Raw genomic sequence first — 21,877 nt, forward strand, 5'->3', positions numbered from 1 at the left:
AACGGGAAACAATGACCAAGACGACAAGTCCATCGTGTACGCTGGGCGATCAGCTTGAAGTCCGGCAAACGCCTATCACCCAGGAGGTGTTAGAGGCACAGCATCCTGCACAACACTCCATGCTTGCCGCTCGACAAGCCCAATTGACTTGCTCGCCCAGTCGAGCCTGAAAGGGGCATTAAGGCGGGGTTGGCGCTGACTGAACGATGACGTTTTCAGGTGGTTTCCCTCCAAAGCGAGTTTCGATGACGCGTTCGTGTCGCCGCGTTGACTCAGATACATAGCCTCGCCCGCAACGACAGCCTCCTGCTGCTGTTGAAGCGCACGCCAGCACCGACGCTTGGCTGTGTGCGCGGGCTGGTCAGCGGAGTGCCACTCCCCATATATCATGTCGCTCGCTGCGATCACAACGTGCATCGTTTCACTGCCGCAGTCATTGCCGCAAGTTGGGCTCAAGTTGATCCCAACGGCCTCCAGCAGCAGCAGTAGCAGTGTGTATCTCACCAGCATTGCACTGCAATAGTAGCGCGATCGTTTCAGCTGCCGGAAACGGCCACGTGTACAGCCAGCGAAGAGGCACAACGCGACTCAAATGCTTCAAGATCGCGATCGCAAGGGTGAGCCTGCTTTTGCAGCCGTCTATATGTATCTCTTCAGTCTTGCTTGGTCAGCCAACGCGCTGGCCTGGCAGCATTCGCCATCAGCTCCGCCTGACTCGAATCTCCTGCTCTGGTCGGATGTGACAAGCTCGGTGGAACGATGCGACCACGCGAAAACCAGCTGACACGTTTGTGACGAAAGTTTAATTGACAAAATGGGGTACAATAACTACGATTTCGTATGCAACGAAGCCGTAGTTAGCGTACCCTATTTTTGTCAAAATAAACCCGGCTGCTTTTTTCGCATCATTTAACGTTTTGCCGCGTGGATAGAGCTCGAAAATGGGGCCGCCCCTGCGAGACCCGCGCGCTTCCTGTCGCTGCGGGCGCGTTGCCAGCCGCTCCACGCGACGGCGGACGTCTCTGCTGACTGTGGCAGCTGTAGCTGCGCTGGTCGCGCTGCTGCTGGCGGCGCCAGTGGCCGCCAAGGACGTCGTCACGCCACGCTCGAAAGGTACTCCACCGCGTGTTATTATTCCGTATCAACACGTTTTAACGCGTTTACGTTTTGCATCAGACAAGCTCATGGAAATGGCGGTGACGATGGCCGGCAGTGCCGTCGACGACGTCGTGGCGCGCAAGAAGCCCAGCAAGCGCAATAAAACCCACCAGGATCCCGAAGTCGGTACGTCCAGAGCACTGACGTAAAAGCGTTTCGTGCGTTAAAACACCGATTTCGCCACGCAGACATGCTTTTATTTGCGCTTTTACGTCCATGCTGCGGTGGCACCTCCGTACTAAAGCGGCCCGTGCTCTGTGTGCTCTGAAGTGCTCACTTTTGTGCTTGCGACGGGAACTGCAGAGAGCTTGCTGGCCGACTTCGACCACGACGGCCGCGTGGGGCGCCGAGAGATCCAGCAGATCAAGGACAAGCTGCACCACCTGCTGGACACGGACGACAGCGGCGGCCTGGACCTGTCGGAGCTCAAGACCAGGGCCCAGAGCGACCAGGACGTGGACACGGCGCTCAAGAAGCTGGACAGCGACCACGACGCCGTCATCTCGTGGAAGGAGCTGGACGAGCGCTGGGAGAGCGTGGGCGCCGAGATGACCGTGGCCGAGGTGGCTGACTGGGTGGCCTACGCCGTGCAGCTCCCGCAGTACAGCGAGGTGTTTCGCACCAACTCCATCTCCGGGTACACGTTCCCGCTGCTCATGGCAAACGACGGGGCCAGGCTGCAGGAGATCGGCGTGCACAGCGAGCTGCACCGCCACCAGCTGGCCATGTTCTTGCAGATGAAGTACCTGGGTATGGGACGGAAGCCGGAAGCAGTCGTGTCGAGTGTGTGCACGGCAGAAGGCTCGACTGCGCAGGACAAGGTGCTGCTTCAGATTGCCTGGGTGCCGGCTGAGAACGCGCCACAGCGATATCAACTGCAACGCCGCAGTCCTGGCGAGTCGACCTGGGTGCCGGTGTTTACTGGGGCTGATACCGAATTTCTCGATGTTGCGGAGCCCGACCAGCACGTGGTTTACCGCCTTACGACCTGGAACTCGTACGGACGTAGCCCGCACACGTTTGTACGCTGCGATGACGCCCTCGCGAGTATTACAGCGTCCTCAGCTTCGTCAGGTGCAGGCTCCTCGCCGCCTATGCTGCCCAACTCGGGAAAAGCGCGGTCCTCACGCTCGCTGTCTTCCCAGAGTAAGCGCAAACGGAATGCGGAGGCAGATACGACTGAATATGCTGAAAATGCGGAGGACGCCGACTCGGACGACGACTTCGACCACCGACTGAGCTTGTGGGGCCTGCTGAAGATATACTTCTGGTGGCTGGATGACGCTATCGTGATTCTGTTGGTTGTAATGCTACCAATTCGGGGAATTATCTACGGAGATGCGGACTCGCTGCTTCGATTGCTTCGTCGACTGCCGCCCAACATGCCTACGCGCGTGACAGTGGAAGTCGAGACGAGCAAAACAACCGTGGAAAGTGCCGCTGCTCGTGTGTCGTGGGAGAAGCCGGTAGATAACGGTGTTCCTATCGTGTGCTACACTGTGCGATGGACTCGTACGAAGACCGAAGAAGTGAAGTGGATCAAGCTGCTAACTCTGCCGCTGCCGACGACTGTGATCGTGGAGAAGCTTCATCATGGGGAGACGTACAAGTTCGTTGTGCAGGCCACGAACCAGTTCGGACTGGTAACCAGCTCCAGCCGATCCACGTACATGGTCCCGGTTCCGGAGCTCAAGGGCAAGCTGCGTCCTCGGCATCTTCCATCGGAGGCCCGAGCCCTACGCAACCAGTGTCATGTGTGCCACGACCCGCGATACAAGAAGAAGGTGCCGTTCACTGCGACGCTGGACCGGCGCATCTTGCACTACTGTTGCTTGTGTGATCGCGAGTTCTGTCACTACCACAAGGGAGAAGTGTATCACACGAAAGCGCTGAGCTGTCCGATCGTCGATGGCCGGTGCATCTGTATCACCTGTAAAGAGAGCCGTCTGCACCGCACCGTCACGTACTGAGCCAGGCTGGAGTTGTAGGACTTGCGCTGCAAGTCACAGTATTATATCGCAAATACAAATTCTTCCTTCTCAACGTGTTTTCCTGGTGCTACAAACTACTCAGTGCTATGCTTCACCCCGTGAACAAAAGAAAACGGCACTGGTGCCTTGTTTGCCGATAGAATTGGTTCCCACTTCCGACCAAAGTGCGTCCCAGACTCCACCAAATTCGCCTGCAACGTCAGTTCCCACGGGAGTTCGCTGAAGACGCCGTGCATCGCGTCATCTTCGCCGAGTCTAAACAGATGCGTGCCTAATTCCGCTTGACTGAGCTCGTCCACCTGCTTGAAAGCTGCAACCCCACCTTCCTCTAATGCTTGGCCTCCAACATCGCCCCAGATCTCGCTACGAGGAGCTGACAAGATGTCGATCGTTTTAAGCAGCGCGATGTTGCTGCCTCGCTCCAAGTACATCGTCAGCCCCTCAAGAGCCCAGAACGTCGGGACGCTCGAGTCGAATCCCGCAGACAGCAGCTTCTCCTCCCAATTGAAGTCGTTCACATCAGCCACCACCATCTCATGGCGATCAGGTACCATCGAGGCGTTCGACGCATCCAGCACCGCCACTTTGTGTTCGAAGAGCGCGAAGTTCTGATCCACCTCGAACACTTGGCAGTCGTGCAGCGATTCCAACCGGTAGGCCCGGGTGTCGAGTCCCGCTCGGAAGAGCACGACCTGGTGAATACAGGCATTGCGTCGTGTGATGGAGTCGTCCAGGTAGCATGTGCGAATCGAGAAGTAGTTTTCTGGCTGCGGGAGGTTCTCCGTCCACTTTTTCATCCGCGGGGCGAGTTGCGGGGAGATCTGGCGAGTGAGGGGCTCTGCAAATGGATCTGTGACGATGCGGTCGGCTCGCTCGTGCTCCGTCGCGCGCATGAGCACCCCGGCGAAGCTCATGAACTGCACGAAATCCTCCGAGTGCATCTTGTCGGCAGTGTCGTTCGTCATCGCTGTCCCTGTTCACTGGTGATTTGTAGATTGACGACGCGCTTGTAGAGCCCGACGAGTCTTTCGTGGCGTTGAAAGGAGGGCGGACCGCGAGGTCTTGCGTTGCACCGATAGCGCGAGTGCGGCCTCCCAACTTTCCGGACTCACCACTCGTAGTTTTGTGGATCGCAGTGGCGTACGAGGGCCATGTTGATGGAAGCAGTGGTTCACGAGCACCGCCCTAACTTCAACGTGGCGTTATCATCATGCGGTGCACTGCCATCGCTCGATGGGCCGACCAGCCAGAGTAAAATTGAATGAGCACACAGTACGTCTGGTCCCATTTGACCGATGAACCACAGTTCCTCGAAGGTGAGTCACTAAGCTATCAATCTATCATTGTTTTTGTGAGCGGGGAGAGGGGGGGGGGGGCGAGAATGGCCTCTGTCTTTGTTTAGATGAATTACCAGGTTACCGGGCCGAGGGGTAAGTAGGAGCTATCTTACGTGGTTCGTCTGGCCGTCATCTGCAGGAACCCTTCGTACATGGTGGCCACGAAACGATACTCCTTCTTAACTGCTGGGTTAGCGTTCAGCAGGACGGTGAGGTTCTCCAGTGCTTGTCCCTGCGTTTTCCACTGTGTGAACACTGCTCTCATATGGGCCAAACTTGCACCGCGCAGTCCATCGAGTGTGCTCCTTTGAAGCCACCCACCAAGCAGCCCGTTGTGGCTCGCAAAATACGTGGCGATTTGCTGGAGCTCGCGTTCTCGGGTAAACCTCCGCAAAGTCGCGTCGACATTGAATGTTTGGGATTGAACTTGGGCTTGCAAACGTTGAGAGAGTTTCTCGAGGCTCGACTTGCTGAGTTTGACCTGGAACCTCTCCTCGTCTTCCAAGTCGTTTATGTTGTAGCTTCTCAGCTGCCGTTGGCGCGCAGGGTGTGCGTCATTGACGGTGTTGGCTGTCGTGCTAGAAACTGTTGCATGACGTGCAGCCAAGACAGCATGGCTGTTCGCGAGGAAAGTGGAGACTGCCATGAGCACCACGTAGCACAGGTGCATGAAACAGCCCGGTTAAGATGTGTCTCGGCGGAGAGTGAATTCCAAAGTGAGACCGCGATAATTTCTGACACTTTGCCGAGGTTTTCACGCACTTAGCGATGAACGGCTCAATTTGCCAGCTGTGATACATCGTCCCATCAACACTTCATTGCCCGACTTGGTGGACCATCCTGGGAATATCTTAGGATCCGTCAGATAAATGTGTAGAAGGTCGTAGTTTGTTGTGGAGGCCAAGCAAGGCTTGCGGTAAGCATCGACATCTCAACATGTACAGACAACGCGTCAAAACAATATCGTAGTAACACATTTTGTCTGTTTTCAATTTACGCACAGATACTTATTTACTCCCTCTACATTGAATCTGAGGCTAAGACTCCTCCTTTTTGCAGAACGAGAGCGTTGTGAATGTCTTACAACACTCGCCGCTGGGGCAATAGTGGGGGTAGAACCAATCGTACTCATCGTACTTCATGCCGCATATCGCACCGCCCGGAGGCAGCGTCTCGGGCATGCACAGCCAAAAGGTGTCCGACTGCTTCAGACAGACGTTTCGCCAGCTCGGAGCAAACGGTGTCAGCGCTGGTGCAATTGCCCCAATCGGCAATGTACGCGTGTTCTCCATCGATGTAGTCCTTCTGCACACCGCTCTTGTCTGTGGCGATGGACTGGCCGCGCTGGACGTTCTGGCCGTCCTCCGACCAGCGGCACTCGTATTTGGGGCCGGCGCGGCACGTGCTGCCGGTCCAGTTTTGACCGCCACACTGCGACTCGTTCGCGATGGTGCACGCCCCGGCCTTCTTGTGGGTATGAAGGTGGGTGGATGTTTGCTTGGCGGCATCTGCAGCCGACAGAGTTATTGCCGCTGAGGCGGAGAAAGCGAGTAGCCTCATGTGATAGCGCTGGCGCACGGATAGGAGCGCGACGACGCCTGCCTAGAGTGGCTGCAATAGCAAAGTGAGACTTACGACCACTCATCGCGAAGCTTTACTTTGAGAGGATTATGTGTGACGAAGATACGGAAATGGTTTGTGAGCATGAACACGACTCGTTTACTTGCTGTGATAAGGTCGAGCGATGCTGACGATAGGTATTATCGAATATGTACCTTAATCCAACAAATGTTTTTTAATAATGCCAAATAAAAAGCACTTTATTGAAAGTAACCAAGCGTAACCCTGTAAGTAACCTTATTTCAGTAGCCCAATTGTGACCTTACTCTTCCTGCTTCGGGCGGCGGATGATGGCCTGCATGAGGCCACACATGTACTCACCGGGTGAGAATCGCGCATGATAGTCCATTTAGCGACGAAGGGCCCTGACCTGTCCGACGACAGGGTAGACCCCTGGTTGAGCCCCACGGAGAACCTTTGGACAGATCCGCAAAAAAAATATCAGTACCGTCATATCGCACTTTTTAGTATTATATTGCGAATTATTATTTTTCTCTTAGAACATTATACTTCAATATTGACCTTAGTAGAAATCAATCATGATGATGGAAACTGACGGGTCGTGTCTTCATCAATCTATGGTCTTGATTTTGAGGTAAAGCATGACGAAGTCAAAAGTTTCATATTTACCAGCAAGTTGACATGTCAAACAAGGTTGAGCTGAGTTGTGCGCTGTATGGTGAAAAGTGGAGGTGTTTCCCGTTGAGGTCGCAGTTGGTGCCGACGTGGAGGCGCTGCAAGAGGCCATTTCTCGAGTAGTGAGCGTAGAAAACCCCTCGCTGTTGGTGGTCCGCTTGGCGCGGAAAGACGATGAATGGCTGGAAGACAACGATTCTTTGAGGGAGCTATTGCTGCACGCCAATGCCGTTGACGGTTGCGTGATTTTGGATGACTGCTTTCTCAAAGGCCTCATACAGATGTGCGCGGAGTCCACGTCTTCAGAAAACGTGGTTCACATCTTGGTGAAGCGTCCAGTGCTTAAGAAAGCGTCCGCCACCAAACAGCTAATGTACAAGGCAATGAGCGCATCCTGCCGAAAACTACTTGATATTCTGGCTAATAATCTGTTCAAGACGTACGCGTTCCAGAAAAAATTCAGAGCTCCGACGATTGATGACGTGTTTTACGCTGTTGATAATGGCGACTGGGAGATCAGGAGGAGTAGGTGTCGCAAATTGTTATCCAACGTCGCTCTCGATGCCTTTTTCACTTTGCAGGAGTGGAGCGTCCTACCAAGACTGAACGCGTGCATCAACGAGCGAATCCACAATGGTGAAGTCCCGCATACAAGCAAAGATCACCCATTCACCATCCTACCGCGCGAAATGCGCGACGATAGGAATGCGCTGAAAGTGATCGCAGCAAAAGGGGTTTGATTTGATTTGATTGCGGTTGAGACGGCTAGCTACGCCCGAAGCCGCGCTCAGCGCAGCAATGCCTAAGGGATATACCCGCGGTAGTAGCCCAGCCAAGAAAATATGCCCTATCGGTGGCACACGACGGATTCCGTCGCGACATCACAGTTCACGGGAGGTCGTTGATATCGTTCTTGTTCTTCACAGTTCTTCCCTTGTCATGGTCATGGTCCAACACACACGTAGCGCCTGAGCCCGTGTCGCGACCTCCTCCACCATAACTCTCATTCGCATCTCCGACAGTGCCTCCACGCGCAACTGGGCAAGCTTCCTTGCCACTACTCGTGTTTTGCAGCCTCCTCTGCAACCGCCTCCAAACGCTTGCACAGTTTCTGCGGCCCCTCATCACTGTGTTTTGTTCATGCTGTTGTTCCTCTGTTCGGCCTTTCCCCGCGTTCGCGTGGCGGCCATGCTGCTCCTGCTCCATCCGCTGCTGCGTCGTGCTGTTAATAATTTGAGGGGCGGTTTGGCCGGAGCGATTGATTGCTCGATCGCCGAATCCGATTTGGAGTAGAACGCACAGTATATCTGCGATGGAAAAATCCCACGCGATGAAAAATTTCCCGACAATTGCTTTCTCAGCGAAGAAAGGCAATTCAAATAGGGTCACTGAAGATGTTGTCATAAATGCAGACATCAACGCAGTGCAAGCACCTCGAAATTGTTCAGGATCGAAATTTGAGGCTCACGACCATTGCTGCACTTGCGTCTGGCTGGAATATACACGGTACTGGCAGAAGTTGGTGCGGCGGCGAGAGCGTTTCTTCGATACCTTTCCGGTTTAAAACGAAACTATTCGGCCACCTTTACAGTATGTTACTTGTAATTGCTTGGAAGGCATCATACAGCAAGTCACACCCGTCGCGATCAAACTTTGCTTATGCCTCTCGTCTTCAGAAGGAAAAGCTCAAGGACGCAACTGCGACCCCTACACATCGGCTATCAGTGCTGATTGACAACAACACAAATTGTTTGGAAACCTTGATACTACGTACTAGTAGACGACAACAGAAACATTCTACCATTGTTGAGGCATAAAATTCGTTACTACGAGTTAAGATCGGTGCGCTCGCCAATAACGTCTCCACCTTCCCGCGAAATACATTGGAGTGATCGGCTGCACACTCTTGCCAAGTCTACAAAGGATGCCGCACTCGGGGGCCCGTCGCACAATTTCTCGCGAGCATCAGCAGGAAGCTCTACCAAAACTTGAATCTCCTCTGGGTTGGGCTTAAAATCCAATCCGAAAAATTTCTCGTTATGGAGTCGCCACGAAGGCCACATCTCTTGATACTCCTTGTCGATTTTCCCTCGTAGAATCCTCTCCACATCACAGTCGGCTCTCAGCCACTTACCGTGTTTCCGCGCCAAGCGCACTGTCACGAATACGGGAGAAATAGGGCGTCGTTCCGTGCCCCACATACCGGCAATAGCCTCATGCAGCGCGTATACTCGTTTACCCAATTCTATTTGCACAGGAAACACGCGAGCTTCTCCTTGTATTAGTGCTGCGCAGGCCAACTCCAGCTCCGCCATGTTTCGCACCGTGGATATTTTACAAACGGCTAATTGGTCATCATGACATGATGGATGCTTCCTGTTCGCTACAGTTACCGACTGCTTTAACCCAGTAGTACCAGAAAATGGGTACACCGCATAGCAGCTCCCTTTCTATACGGAATCCCTTGTAGCGAGGGAAACGGTTCAAAGCCATTCACCAGTACCCAACGCACGTGCAGCCATGACGACGCGGGCGACGCCGGAGCTGCTGGGCGCGCTGCAGCACGCGCCCGAGCGCATCCGCAACATCTGCATCCTGGCGCACGTGGACCACGGCAAGACGACGCTCAGTGACAGCCTCGTGTCGGCCAACGGCATCATCTCGGAGCGGCTCGCGGGCAAGGTATGCTCTGAAAGTGTAGCCATCTTTCTCACCACCACCATGACAATGTAGCCATGTTGCTAACCATCGTCCCAACAATGTACCCATGTTGTTTTTGCAGGTGCGCTACCTGGACAACACCGAAGAGGAGCAGGTGCGCGGTATCACCATGAAGTCCAGTGCCATCTCGCTCGTGTACCAGCCCGAGCCCGTGGCCGACAAGGCGCCGGAAGCTCCGTACCTCATCAACCTGGTGGACTCACCCGGTCACGTGGACTTTTCGTTCGATGTGTCCACTGCTGTCCGGCTCTGTGACGGGGCGCTGGTGCTCATTGATGCAGTGGAAGGAGTGTGTGCACAAACCCACGCGGTGATCCGCCAGGCCTGGAAAGAAGGAATCCGGCCGTGCCTCGTGATCAACAAGATGGACCGTCTCATCTTCGAGCTGCAGTTCTCGCCCATGGAGGCGTACCAGAGACTCAATCGGATTCTGGAACAGGCCAACGCCGTGCTGAGCTCCATGATCCGGATGGACGTGTTGGAGAAGTACGACCAGGAGGTCGTCACGGAGGACGGGGCCCAAAAAGAGGAAGAAGGAGGGATTAGTGCGGACAAGATCGAGTTCACCTTGGATGATGAAGCCATCTCGAAGGAGACGGAGCAAATGGAGAACGAGATGCTCTTCTCGCCGGCTAATGGTAATGTCATCTTCTCCAGTGCAACGGATGGCTGGGCGTTCGGAATCGGGTACTTTGCGGCGTTTTACGCTAAAAAGCTGGACCTGCCGGTGAGGGTCATGCGCCAGGCGCTGTGGGGGGAGTACTACTACAACGGCAAGACCAAGAAGATCGTGACCAAGCCCCCGACTTCCAACAGCCAGACCATGTTCTGCTCGTTTATTCTTGAGCTGATCTGGACGACGTACACGAGCCTGTCAAAGCCTGTTGAGTCAGATGCGGACCTGGAGGCGCTTCGCAAGCTGACGCGCCAACTGCGTGTGGCTAAGCTGGTCACGGACCGAGACCTCAAGCAGACGGACCGGAAGAATGCAACGCAAGCGGTTATGCGGAGGTGGCTGCCGCTGTCCACGACGGTTCTGAAGATGGTCACGCGCGTGTTGCCGAGCCCCGTGACTGCTCAAGTGAAGCGAGCGGAGAAACTGTGCACAATTTCCTCGGAGCAGCTGGAGAAGTCGCCGCAGCACGCGAAGGTCTTCAACTCGCTGCAATCGTGCCAGACTTCGGAAGAGGCACCGCTGGTGATCTACATTTGCAAGGTGATCTCTGTGGAAGCCAACGTGCTGTCCGATTACCACCAATCAGGACTTGCTGCCACTGATGAAGTTTACGTTGGCGTTGGCCGCGTCTATTCTGGAGTGCTTCGAGAGGGACAACCTGTGTATGTGCTGGATCCGAAGTTCCAGGGTGTTCCTGGGGACGTTGACGTTGAATCGATTGATCCCGCAACCGTTAAACATGTTGCGCGCATTGACAGTGGCTTAATCAAGACGTACATGATGATGGGGCGTGATTTGCACAAGCTGGACCGTGTCCCTGCCGGAAACATTGTTGGCATTGTGGGTCTGCAGGAGCACGTTCTCAAGACTGCGACCCTATCATCTACACTAGCGTGCCCGTCGCTGACCAAGATGCCTTACCAAGCGAAGCCGATTGTTCGCGTTGCAGTAGAGCCTGAAGATCCTCGCAACTTCGGCGCCTTAGAGGCTGGTCTGCAGAGACTGTATCGATCTGATCCCACTGTTGAAGTGCACGTCCAGGAGACTGGAGAACATGTTATTGTGGCTCTCGGCGAGTTGCACTTGGAACGCTGCATCAAGGATCTAAAGGAGCGTTTTGCGAAGGTGGCGGTGCAAGTCTCCGAGCCATTGGTAGGGTTCCGGGAGAGTGTTGTCGACGGCACTATTTCATCCTTTCAGGAAAATATCGTGTTCAAGGATCTTCTCAACCCGGACGGACCTAAAGATGAACAATCGGACCAGAACGCAACGGAAGCTGTTGAAGACGTTGATCCGAAAGTTGCGCTGGGAACAACTCCTGACGGCACCTTGACGCTGAAATTGCGCGCGTTGCCGCTGCCTCTTGAAACAGCAAAGCTCTTGGAAGAGAGCGCAGCTCTTTTGAAGCGGGTAACGCAGAGCAGGAAGCTGGCTGAAGAGACGGACGGTACTGCGTCGTCTGGCGAGATGGAATCTGCCGTTGAAGACGTATCGGCTTTTAAGAACAAGCTGGAGAAGTCGCTCCAAGCAAGTGAGAACACTTTCTTGAAGTCGCTCCCCCTGGATCAAATTTGGAGTTGCGGTCCTCGACGAGTTGGCCCGAACATGTTGGTTAACAACATTCAGGGTTATCGCGCGAGTGGATGTTTGTTCCCATCTAAATCGGCGGCTGCGGTGCAAGAATCGGAGAAAGCTGAGCAGATCAGGAAGCTGGAGAACAGTATCGTGACGGGTTTCCAAATGGCTTCATCTGCTGGTCCCTTGTGCGACGAACCAGTCTGGGGAGTGGCCTTCATCATCGAAGATGTTGTTTTCCACGAAAAAAAAAAGGAAGAGGACAAGTCCGAGGAGGAAAAGGCCGAAGCGAGCAAATATGGACCGCTTAGTGGACAGGTGATCTCCATCATGCGCACCACGTGCCTCATGGCGTTCGTGAAGCAGCCAGTGCGCCTGGTGGAGGCGGTGTACGAGTGCACGGTGCAGTGCCAGGCTGAGCAGCTCGGCAAGCTGTACAGCGTGATTTCAAAGCGACGAGGCGATATCTACTCAGAAGAATTGTCGGATGGAACCGCATTGTTCACAGTAAAGGCCCATTTGCCAGTGGTGGAGAGTTTCGGCTTTGCCACCGACCTGCTCATTCAAACGTCAGGCGCTGCTAGCAACCCGCAGCTCATCTTTTCGCACTGGAGCATCATCGACATGGACCCTTTCTTCCAGCCGCAAACTGAGGAGGAGCGTGAAGATTACGGCGAGCGCGTGTACGAGCACAACTACGTGAGGCGATACATTGAAGCGGTGCGCAAACGCAAGGGCTTGTCTCGGGATGAGAAAGTTGTTGTCCACGCGGAGAAACAGCGTACACTTAAAAGATAAGCGGGCGTGGTTCATGGCGGTAGAAACTGGATGCTGTGGCAGGGCCAAGGAAGCCTGACAAGGCCATTAAAATATCACTCCTCGTTACAACATTCAGCAAAACGGACGAAGCGAACACCAATTCATCAGTGACGATACATATTTATAGTTGGGCAAGTAGGGCTGACTGATTGATGCAACGAGCAATTTACGCTGTCTTCGTTCGCAGTTTTGTATGGGGAGCACCACCGGCGCCCAGCGTACAATTAGCTTCAATATGTCCCCCACTCGCGTCACGCCCAGTCGTGGCGATGGCACTCGAGCGCTTGTGGCTTTATCCAAGTGGGCGTCGCGGCATGCCGAGAAAAATACGTTGAACTCGAAGAAGACTATTTCTCCAGCTGCGCTTATTGAGAAGACACACACCCGCCAACTTGTCACCCGTGAAAAAGTATTCGAGCGACATCTCCCGTTCTCGTGGTTGCGATTCTTCATCGGATTGGTTTCTCTTGCCTTGGTGTTCTCCGACGTCCTCCGATCCGGAGTTGGCGTATCAAATCTACAAACTGATTATCCTTCTCTCCAACCTGACGAAGTGGTAGGTTTTCGTACATCGTGGAACTATTCCGTGTTTGCGTCGACAATAGATGAAGCGTTAAGCGGCAACACAACAGCGCGCGTGTGGAGCTACAAATTCGATTCAACGTCGATCACTTGGCGCGCAATGGCGAACTTTTTAGCGGCGCCAAATTTTCCTGAATGCTTTTACTACACGAGCAAATGCCCGCAACAAACTTTCAGTGGTGCTGTGGCGTTTAACATGATTGACTCTCTTGTGAGTGCGGTGGCAAGGTTGAACGATACTTTGAAGCAGCCTTTAGCAGCACATTCACGCCCTATTGGGCTCACCCTACGCACTGAAAGCGAGTATATAGATCGGCTCCACCAATTCATTTTTCCGTCGTGGTTCATCAATATTAACTGGCGCACGAACCAGGCTCTATATTATTCACCGGAGCTACTCGCAAAGACAAACGCCCGCACACTTTGCTTCCCTGCGCGCGGCAGCAGAACCCGCGTTCCGCGATTTTGCAGTGAGCTATGGACAAATTTTGATAGGTCATGCGCGCCGACTGACCTGGAAAGAAGAAGTGTTGGACTCTTGTACGTGCACACGATGGAGCGCCTCCATGCTATTCAGGCCCGCTTTCCGAACTCGACAGTTGATCTGACGCTTCTTGAAAGCCAGGAGGACATGCAAATTTGCCGAGGAGGGCTCACATCCCTTGGGTTTAAACGATCAGACGTCAGTGCGATAATCCGCGTCCGCAATTGCAGTGACGCCAAAATTCCCAGCTCGTGTGAGACTGTGTTCGTGCAAGATTATCGGTATGAAACTGGGCTGTTAATTTCTGACGTGGTGCAGTGGTATAAAGTAGTGGCAGCTCTCCGCGTGATCGGTCAGGGGTATTTTCTACTTCGTGGAATTGGCTTGATATTGAGCTGCTACTTCGTTCATGGTACTGCGAAATCGCAGAAGCAAATATCGACCTGGACGCGAGTGGGCAAGGCACGGCATTTGTTCATGAAGGTGCCCACACAGTGCGTTGTGTTTGGCAGCCCGTTTCCGGTGAGCTGCTACGTCTTTGCTCACTTGCTTGATGCTCCCTTCACGTACGATGTACTCGAGAGCCGCTTTTTCACTCAGGGGGGTATTCTAGATATTCATCCGGCATCGTTCATTTCGTACGCAGTAGTGCAAATGAGAAACGTGTGGATTTACGCGTTGGTGTGGCACATCATCGTGAGTGTCACGACTTCGCGATGGTTAGCTCGAAATAATCAGCTGAGCAGCGGTATCGTAGGTGTTCCGGAATTCTTACTCAGTGCATTCTCGAGTATTACGCTGATTGCTCAATATCGGTCGACGTCTTTCCGGTCGTCGAAAATCCTAAATACGGTGGTAATGCCCGATACGTTGGCGCGAGCGTGGGTTGCAACGAAGTATCAGTATGGCTTTACCCACCGAGGAAGCGGCAACGTTTTGCTTGGTGGAGTGATCATCGACCTCAAGTTCCTGCTTTGCCTGGTATTCGTCATCGCTGGGGCATGGGCCGCACACGTCATTTGGGTGAGCTGTGTAGTAGGAGGAGACAAGTACCGATTCTCTCACTGGTTCATACTCGCCCCCACTCCTGTCCCGTACTCGGCTGGAGTCTTGTGGCCTACAGTGAGCATGTGCGTACACTGGACGAGCGATTTTTTCTGCATTCGGGACGAACAAAAGCAGCGCAAATTACTACAGCAACGTCATCCAAGTAAACTGCGGGTGAATAAGCCAAGGAATGGAAAGGCTCGAGTCCTTCCTTTGTCTGCCAGTTTTCGCGCGAAGCAGCTAGCAGTCGCTGAACTACGGTTGCAGATTCAAAAATACAGATACAGCACTCCGTCCGCACTAATGAACGTGAACACGTTCCGGTATATCCAACACCAGATGAAATGTCTGCACGGTCGCTCGGACGATGTTGAAGCAAACGTGGCCTTCATGAACGCCGTGGTCATGAGTGATCCTATCGTGTACTTGCGCACGCTGCTCGGAAGGGATCGGTCGACCGAGTTGGCCTACTACCAATCGCTATTACGCCCTCAGCAGGTCGTTCTCCTGCCTGTGGTGGTGGTCGGCGACCACAATGAGTACACAGGCAGGCTGAAATTGCTTCGACGGGTGAACGCCTCGGAGCTTACTTGGCCTGAGCTCGTGCAATGCGGCTGAGTAGCTGCCACTTTCTCTCCTATCGCTACTTCTAAGTTATGAATGGACCTGTCAACTGTCCCAATTACAACCTCGAAGGGGAGATTTATCTCGACTTTTAAACTTCTAGCCCCACAATACTGGCAGAATTATTAGGCATCATGGGATCACAGTTGCCCGACGGACCTAATTGAGAGAACCCACACGCGACAGATTGCAGCCCGCGATAAGGCGTTCGAACGACACCTTTCTGTTGCCTGGTCACACTTTATCGTTGGACTTAAGTCACTAGCATTACTATTCTCTGTCTCTGACGTTCCTCGCTCTGGGGTTGGAGTGGCTACAGCCTGACGAGATGATGGGGTTTGACACATCTTGGAATTATTTAGTGTTTTCGGCAACGAGAGCTGACACGTTTACTGGTAAAGTTATCAGGCAAGGGTGTAGAGCTGCAAATTTGACTCCACTTCTATCGCTTGGCGAGTATTTGCAGAATTCTTGGCCGTGGTGGAATCTCTGGAGTGCTTTTCATATAGCAGAAAGTGTTCTGAAGATTACATTGGTAGTGAGGTAGATTTTGCCTTGAGTGACTCTATTGTTGGCGCTATTCAAAATGGCAATTCAATGCGCATCAAATTCTACCATAATTGGACAAACATACGCTCAGAAAAGGAGTATATTGATCGCCTAGACCAGTTCTTACTTCCAAACTGGTTTACACGGACCAACCAGGCGTTTTACTACTCCTGGCATGCTTGCGACGATGAATAGTTGAGCTATTTGCTTTCCTTCCAACCGCAAGGGGGTTCAGGAACCACGGCTCTGCAGCGAACTTTGGATAAATTCGTGCGCACCAACTGACACAAACAGCAGAGCTGTCGGGTTGCTGTATGTCCACACGATGTCGCGTCTCCGGGGCATTGAAGCTCGTTTCCCAAATGTTACGGTGGGTTTGACGTTTTTGGTAAGCCAAGAGGACCAGCAAGTTTCTCTAGGTGGACTATCGTCGACTGGCTTCCGTCGATCCGACGCCAGTACTATTATCCGGGCTCGTAGATACATCAATGTCGAGACGCCTAGTTCCTGTGAGACGATGTTCGTTGAAAACTACCGCTACGAAACAGGGCTGTTAAGCACCGATATTTCAGGCTACTGGCGGCGCTCCGAATTATTGGTTAAGGTCACATCTTTGCTACTTCGTTCGCAATACCCCGACATCTCAGAAGGAACTATCACGCTGGGTGCGAGTGCAAAAGGCACGGCGCTTGTTGATGAAAGTGCCAACGCAATGCGTGGTTTACGGTAGTTCGTTTCCGGTGCTATGCTATGTGTTGGCTCATTTGATTGATGTTCCATCCACGTACCAGGTACTCGAAGGTCGCTTTTTCACTCAAATTACCTCCCATTCCGCTTGTTCATCTCGCATGTAGTGTTGCAAATGCGTAACGCCTGGGTTTACGCACTGGTGTTATAATGATAGAACAAACACCCCGCTGGTTTCATCGGCTTAACGATGGAATTCCTGGTGTGCCGTCATTCTTCCTAAGCGCGATCTCAAGTATCACTGCTCAGTATCGCATGACGTCTTTTCTGTCATCTAAGGTTCAACGTATGGTACAGATTCCGAGCAACACTGGTCCTACTTCCAAGCATCAGCACAACTTTGCCCCTCGAGGGAGAGGAAATACTTCTTGGTGGAGTGATAATCGATTTCAAGCTTCTCGTTACATTTTGCTCACTTTAGCAGCGCTCTGGATAGCCCACGAGCTATTGATTCGCACTTTGTTCCGGAGAAAGAGTAAGCGGAAGTAGCAACATTCCGCTTGGTTTATGCACCGTGCTTCGCCAGGTACAGCTCTAGATTTCATTTTGCAGACCGCTTAGCATGAAGCTGAGGTAGATTCGTGCTCTAGTGCTGCTCTCTCATTCGATCTAGTACAGGATTTGGAGCTATAGCAGCTTTACCTGAACTACCGTGCATTGCAATACTATACGGCAAGTCAATATGTATACTATACATGTTGCGTTCTACATCTACCGGTATACGCTCTCGCAAACCATTCGATATCCTGGTTTCGACGCGATTCCATGGTTTGGGCACTTAACAGTGAACGTATTGAGGAGTGGTCTACACACTGCAGTTTCTACACGTAGAGTGTAAAACCCTGTAACCATAACCAGCTTATACTTTGTTTGGTCGAATACGGTGTGGCAGTGATCATATCCTAGCAGTAAATTCTATTTTGCACCCCCACCCCACCCCCTGGACCCCGAATTAGGATCACTAAATGACTGTGATGTACCTCACCAAAAACTAAAAAAACTGGACCCCGAAATTTTGGGTGTGGTGGGCCAAAGCCAAATAAAATCTCATCTACAGTGCTACTGAATGTGCCAGTTGGAACCGAGCTCCGGGCAAGCACACGCACGGGGAAATAGTTTCTGGAACCAAACTCTCTCTCTCTCCAGACAACGGAGGGACAGTGGATGTTCCCGATTGCAGGACGAGGTAAGTTTATCGTTGTGATACACGAAATAAACGAGGCTGTGTTCGTCCAACTTTCACACCAAGGGCAACTGCCAGCCACCTCCGCGTGACCTTGTGGTGTTCGAGAAGCAAACGTAGTTGGAAGCGTGTTGATTAACGCGACTAACGAGGCCAGCTGTACCCGATCATCAAGGAAGATGGCTGACGTAGCGACAACAAGATTCCTCCGATTTCTTATGAAACTGAAAGACCGCGAATGTAAGTGAATATGGCGCTAGTGCTTGGTCCCAAACGTAGTAATTCTTACCAAGCCCTTCATTCCCTGAAGTGGGGCACTATGCGCGACCCTTGCAGACCGACAGAGCATTTGATGTGTGCACTTACCTTACTGTTGGTCGCGCGACTCGCCGAGATCGCTCTGATGTCGCCACGCCGTAATCTCGCGAGAGAGCATCTGGTTCCGGTAGTCGACGTTTAATCAACAGCGTCGCGTCGCGGCCAAACGAGCCTCCTGTGCTCTCTTGGGTTCTGTGGCTCGTGGTTGCCTTGCGTGCCGAGGCGTAGACCCACGAAGCCACGAAGCCACGGCTGTAAATCGATCCAAGAGTTGATTGATTCTGGCAGCGCAACGGGGATCAAGGCCACGCGTCGTAGTGCACATCGCTCAGCCGTATCAACCCCAGGCAGCAGCAGTTTGGTCGGAAAGAAAAACTTGCGTTTACCAGCACCCGTACATCCGACGCGGCTGGACGGCTGTTAATCGGGCGAACATGAGCTCGCTTGATATACATGTACACGCACGATAAATTATAGGAGATGGGTTGCGAGGACACATCGTGACTCTGACACCAGGTGCTGTCAACCGGCTGCCAATAGAGCGACCACGTTCCCGAATAGTCGTTTACAGATATCAGCTTGTATTAGCACCTACCGCATTGGGACTCGAAAACGGCACCAGGGAAGTGTCAGCAGACCGCTCGCCCGGATTCTCGAGGTAAGGAAAAAGGAAACAAACCTCGCCTGCAGCGCGACTGTCAGAAAAAATGGCAACCAACACCGCATAGCTCACGAGGTACGAATAGCAAAAAGTGTCAACCTGTCAACCTGTCAACGCTACCGAAGTTGACGGAATGATCTATCGTCACGGATTTGGCACGCGAACGAGAAAAGCCGAACGGTTCGCGTTCATGGTCCCCAGCCGTTCGCGCCGCAGATTGCGGCGCACCCCATCAGCATAGTTGCGGGAAAACAACTGGCAGTCCAGCGCTTCACGTTCGCACCGTGATACTCATCAAGTTCCTTGATGATCGACCTAACTCGTGGAACGCCAACGTTAATCGGCCGGATCACTCCTCATTAATCAATTCGCCAGCAAGTGGCCAAGCACGCGCCCAGCCAGCTTCACTCCTACTTTCGTTGCTGTAGTCACGATGTTCAAGTTTCTCACCGCCTCTGCTGCTCTCGTTGCGGTCGCGTCCGCTGCGTCCCTGCCCAACGGCTCGTGGCCGTCCAGCAAGGGCCTCGTGCAGTTCTCGGAGGTGCGCACGATCAAGGCTGGCGAGGTCTTCGACGGCAAGATGCAGACGTTCGAGCGCTCCAACGTCAAGTGCGGCGGCCAGGCCGAGAGCGGGTGGCAGACGGCCGTCTTCAGGCTCGAGCCCGGCGCCACCCTCAAGAACGTCATCATCGGCAAGAACCAAATGGAGGGTGTCCACTGCGACCAGCACGACTGCATCATCGAGAACGTGTGGTGGGACGACGTGTGCGAGGACGCGCTCAGCATCAAGGGCGGCACGGAGTCGAGCGTGTCGAAGATCATCGGCGGTGGCGCCCGCTACGCCGACGACAAGGTCATCCAGCACAACGGCCTCGGTAAGGTGATCATCGACGGCTTCTACGGCGAGGACGTGAGCAAGATCTACCGCTCGTGTGGCACGTGCGGCCCCAAGTCGCGCGAGGTGTCCGTGTCCAACGTGTACGTCGTGAACCCGACGAACGCGGTCGTGACGGTGAACAAGAACTGGGGCGACAAGGCCACGCTCAGCAACATTTGGGTCAAGTCGAGCAAGGCCAGCGTGAAGGTGTGTCAGTGGTCGCAGGGCAACCCCAAGGGCGAGCCCAGCATCATTGGTCAGGGTCCGTCTGGTGAGCTGTGCCAGTACTCGGCCAGTGACGTGCACATCAACCAGGACATGAACCAGGCGGAGCAGAGCTCACCGGAACAGAACGCGGATGCCTCGCAGTCGGCCGTGCAGCAGTCGAGCGTTGCGTCAAGTGGTGCCGATGGTAACACCACTACTCCTATCACTCAGACTGAAGTCACGGTAGCCCCCAAGACGAAGGCCCTAAGACCAAGACACCCACCGCGACCCCTACCGTGACCAAGACGAAGGCCCCCAAGACGAAGACGCCCACCGCGACCCCTACCGTGACCAAGACGAAGGCCCCCAAGACGAAGACGCCCACCACTACGGCCCCCAAGGCGACGAAGGCCCCCAAGGCGACGAAGGCTCCTAAGACGAAGGCTCCTAGCCCGGAGCAGCAGAGCGCCGAGCAGCAGGATCCGGAACAGCAGAGCGCCGAGCAGCAGGACTAATTTGGCTGGTTTCGCACTACGAGGAGTAGGTGTGCTGTCTGCCACCAACGAAGAGTGAATTCGCTGAGTGCCAGCAATAAGCTAGATGTATTGTGTTGTTGTTCCTTAGCGTACAAATAGAGATAAAATAATTGATGGTGCGTTTGATACTGTAACTTTTTGGAGTTCTCTGGCATACTAGCGACTGCACCATTTTTTAAGAGATATTTGTTGAGGACAATTGGAAGAAGAACAAAGCAAGATTGATTAACTGGGATGTAACAGCTGTATAATACAAACTCACTCGCTTTGAGCCGAATACAGGACCAGCAAAGTCTGGAACCAGTCCTTTTGGTCGAGCATTGCAGGTCGAAAACGGCCTCAATGAATTCATGTATTAATAATACAAAACTGTGAAATTTATATTCCGTTCGTTGATACCCCCCTCGCCCATCCAAAAGAAAAAAAATATAGAGGGGTTCGACTCAGGAATGCGTGTTTGGATACTTCAGCCTGGGTTAGTCAATCTTGCTTTGTTCTTCTTCCAATTGTCCTCAACAAATATCTCTTAAAAAATGGTGCAGTCGCTAGTATGCCAGAGAACTCCAAAAAGTTACAGTATCAAACGCACCATCAATTATTTTATCTCTATTTGTACGCTAAGGAACAACAACACAATACATCTAGCTTATTGCTGGCACTCAGCGAATTCACTCTTCGTTGGTGGCAGACAGCACACCTACTCCTCGTAGTGCGAAACCAGCCAAATTAGTCCTGCTGCTCGGCGCTCTGCTGTTCCGGATCCTGCTGCTCGGCGCTCTGCTGCTCCGGGCTAGGAGCCTTCGTCTTAGGAGCCTTCGTCGCCTTGGGGGCCTTCGTCGCCTTGGGGGCCGTAGTGGTGGGCGTCTTCGTCTTGGGGGCCTTCGTCTTGGTCACGGTAGGGGTCGCGGTGGGCGTCTTCGTCTTGGGGGCCTTCGTCTTGGTCACGGTAGGGGTCGCGGTGGGTGTCTTGGTCTTAGGGGCCTTCGTCTTGGGGGCTACCGTGACTTCAGTCTGAGTGATAGGAGTAGTGGTGTTACCATCGGCACCACTTGACGCAACGCTCGACTGCTGCACGGCCGACTGCGAGGCATCCGCGTTCTGTTCCGGTGAGCTCTGCTCCGCCTGGTTCATGTCCTGGTTGATGTGCACGTCACTGGCCGAGTACTGGCACAGCTCACCAGACGGACCCTGACCAATGATGCTGGGCTCGCCCTTGGGGTTGCCCTGCGACCACTGACACACCTTCACGCTGGCCTTGCTCGACTTGACCCAAATGTTGCTGAGCGTGGCCTTGTCGCCCCAGTTCTTGTTCACCGTCACGACCGCGTTCGTCGGGTTCACGACGTACACGTTGGACACGGACACCTCGCGCGACTTGGGGCCGCACGTGCCACACGAGCGGTAGATCTTGCTCACGTCCTCGCCGTAGAAGCCGTCGATGATCACCTTACCGAGGCCGTTGTGCTGGATGACCTTGTCGTCGGCGTAGCGGGCGCCACCGCCGATGATCTTCGACACGCTCGACTCCG

At 53.5% G+C, this 21,877-nt stretch overlaps 5 protein-coding genes across 5 annotated transcripts; 3 read left to right on the forward strand and 2 right to left on the reverse strand.

The window, feature by feature from the left end:
* Nucleotides 1-941: 941 nt before the first annotated feature.
* IUM83_15210 (Cell surface glycoprotein STIM, contains SAM domain) lies at nucleotides 942-3,128 on the forward strand (the record flags this gene model as incomplete). The annotated part of the gene is made up of 3 exons (XM_067940012.1): nucleotides 942-1,113; nucleotides 1,177-1,284; nucleotides 1,462-3,128. The coding sequence occupies 3 exons, from the start codon at nucleotides 942-944 to the stop codon at nucleotides 3,126-3,128; spliced, it is 1,947 nt and encodes a 648-aa protein (XP_067794557.1).
* A 95-nt stretch (nucleotides 3,129-3,223) lies between these two features.
* On the reverse strand, nucleotides 3,224-4,114 carry IUM83_15211 (putative O-methyltransferase; the record flags this gene model as incomplete). The annotated part of the gene is made up of 1 exon (XM_067940013.1): nucleotides 3,224-4,114. One exon carries the CDS (start codon nucleotides 4,112-4,114, stop codon nucleotides 3,224-3,226), a length of 891 nt encoding a protein of 296 aa, XP_067794556.1.
* Nucleotides 4,115-5,614: 1,500 nt separating this feature from the next.
* IUM83_15212 (putative lectin) lies at nucleotides 5,615-6,046 on the reverse strand (the record flags this gene model as incomplete). The annotated part of the gene is made up of 1 exon (XM_067940014.1): nucleotides 5,615-6,046. The coding sequence occupies one exon, from the start codon at nucleotides 6,044-6,046 to the stop codon at nucleotides 5,615-5,617; it is 432 nt and encodes a 143-aa protein (XP_067794559.1).
* A 3,216-nt stretch (nucleotides 6,047-9,262) lies between these two features.
* Nucleotides 9,263-12,512, forward strand: IUM83_15213 (putative elongation factor Tu GTP-binding domain-containing protein; the record flags this gene model as incomplete). The annotated part of the gene is made up of 2 exons (XM_067940015.1): nucleotides 9,263-9,424; nucleotides 9,525-12,512. The coding sequence occupies 2 exons, from the start codon at nucleotides 9,263-9,265 to the stop codon at nucleotides 12,510-12,512; spliced, it is 3,150 nt and encodes a 1,049-aa protein (XP_067794558.1).
* Nucleotides 12,513-14,949: 2,437 nt separating this feature from the next.
* Nucleotides 14,950-15,264, forward strand: IUM83_15214 (Elongation factor Tu GTP-binding domain-containing protein 1; the record flags this gene model as incomplete). Its single annotated transcript, XM_067940016.1, has 1 exon — nucleotides 14,950-15,264. The coding sequence occupies one exon, from the start codon at nucleotides 14,950-14,952 to the stop codon at nucleotides 15,262-15,264; it is 315 nt and encodes a 104-aa protein (XP_067794561.1).
* Between the last annotated feature and the right edge of the window lie 6,613 nt (nucleotides 15,265-21,877).

This window comes from Phytophthora cinnamomi, assembly GCF_018691715.1.
Source record: "Phytophthora cinnamomi strain GKB4 chromosome Unknown Contig24, whole genome shotgun sequence".
In the NCBI taxonomy this organism is placed as follows: Eukaryota; Oomycota; class Peronosporomycetes; order Peronosporales; family Peronosporaceae; genus Phytophthora; species Phytophthora cinnamomi.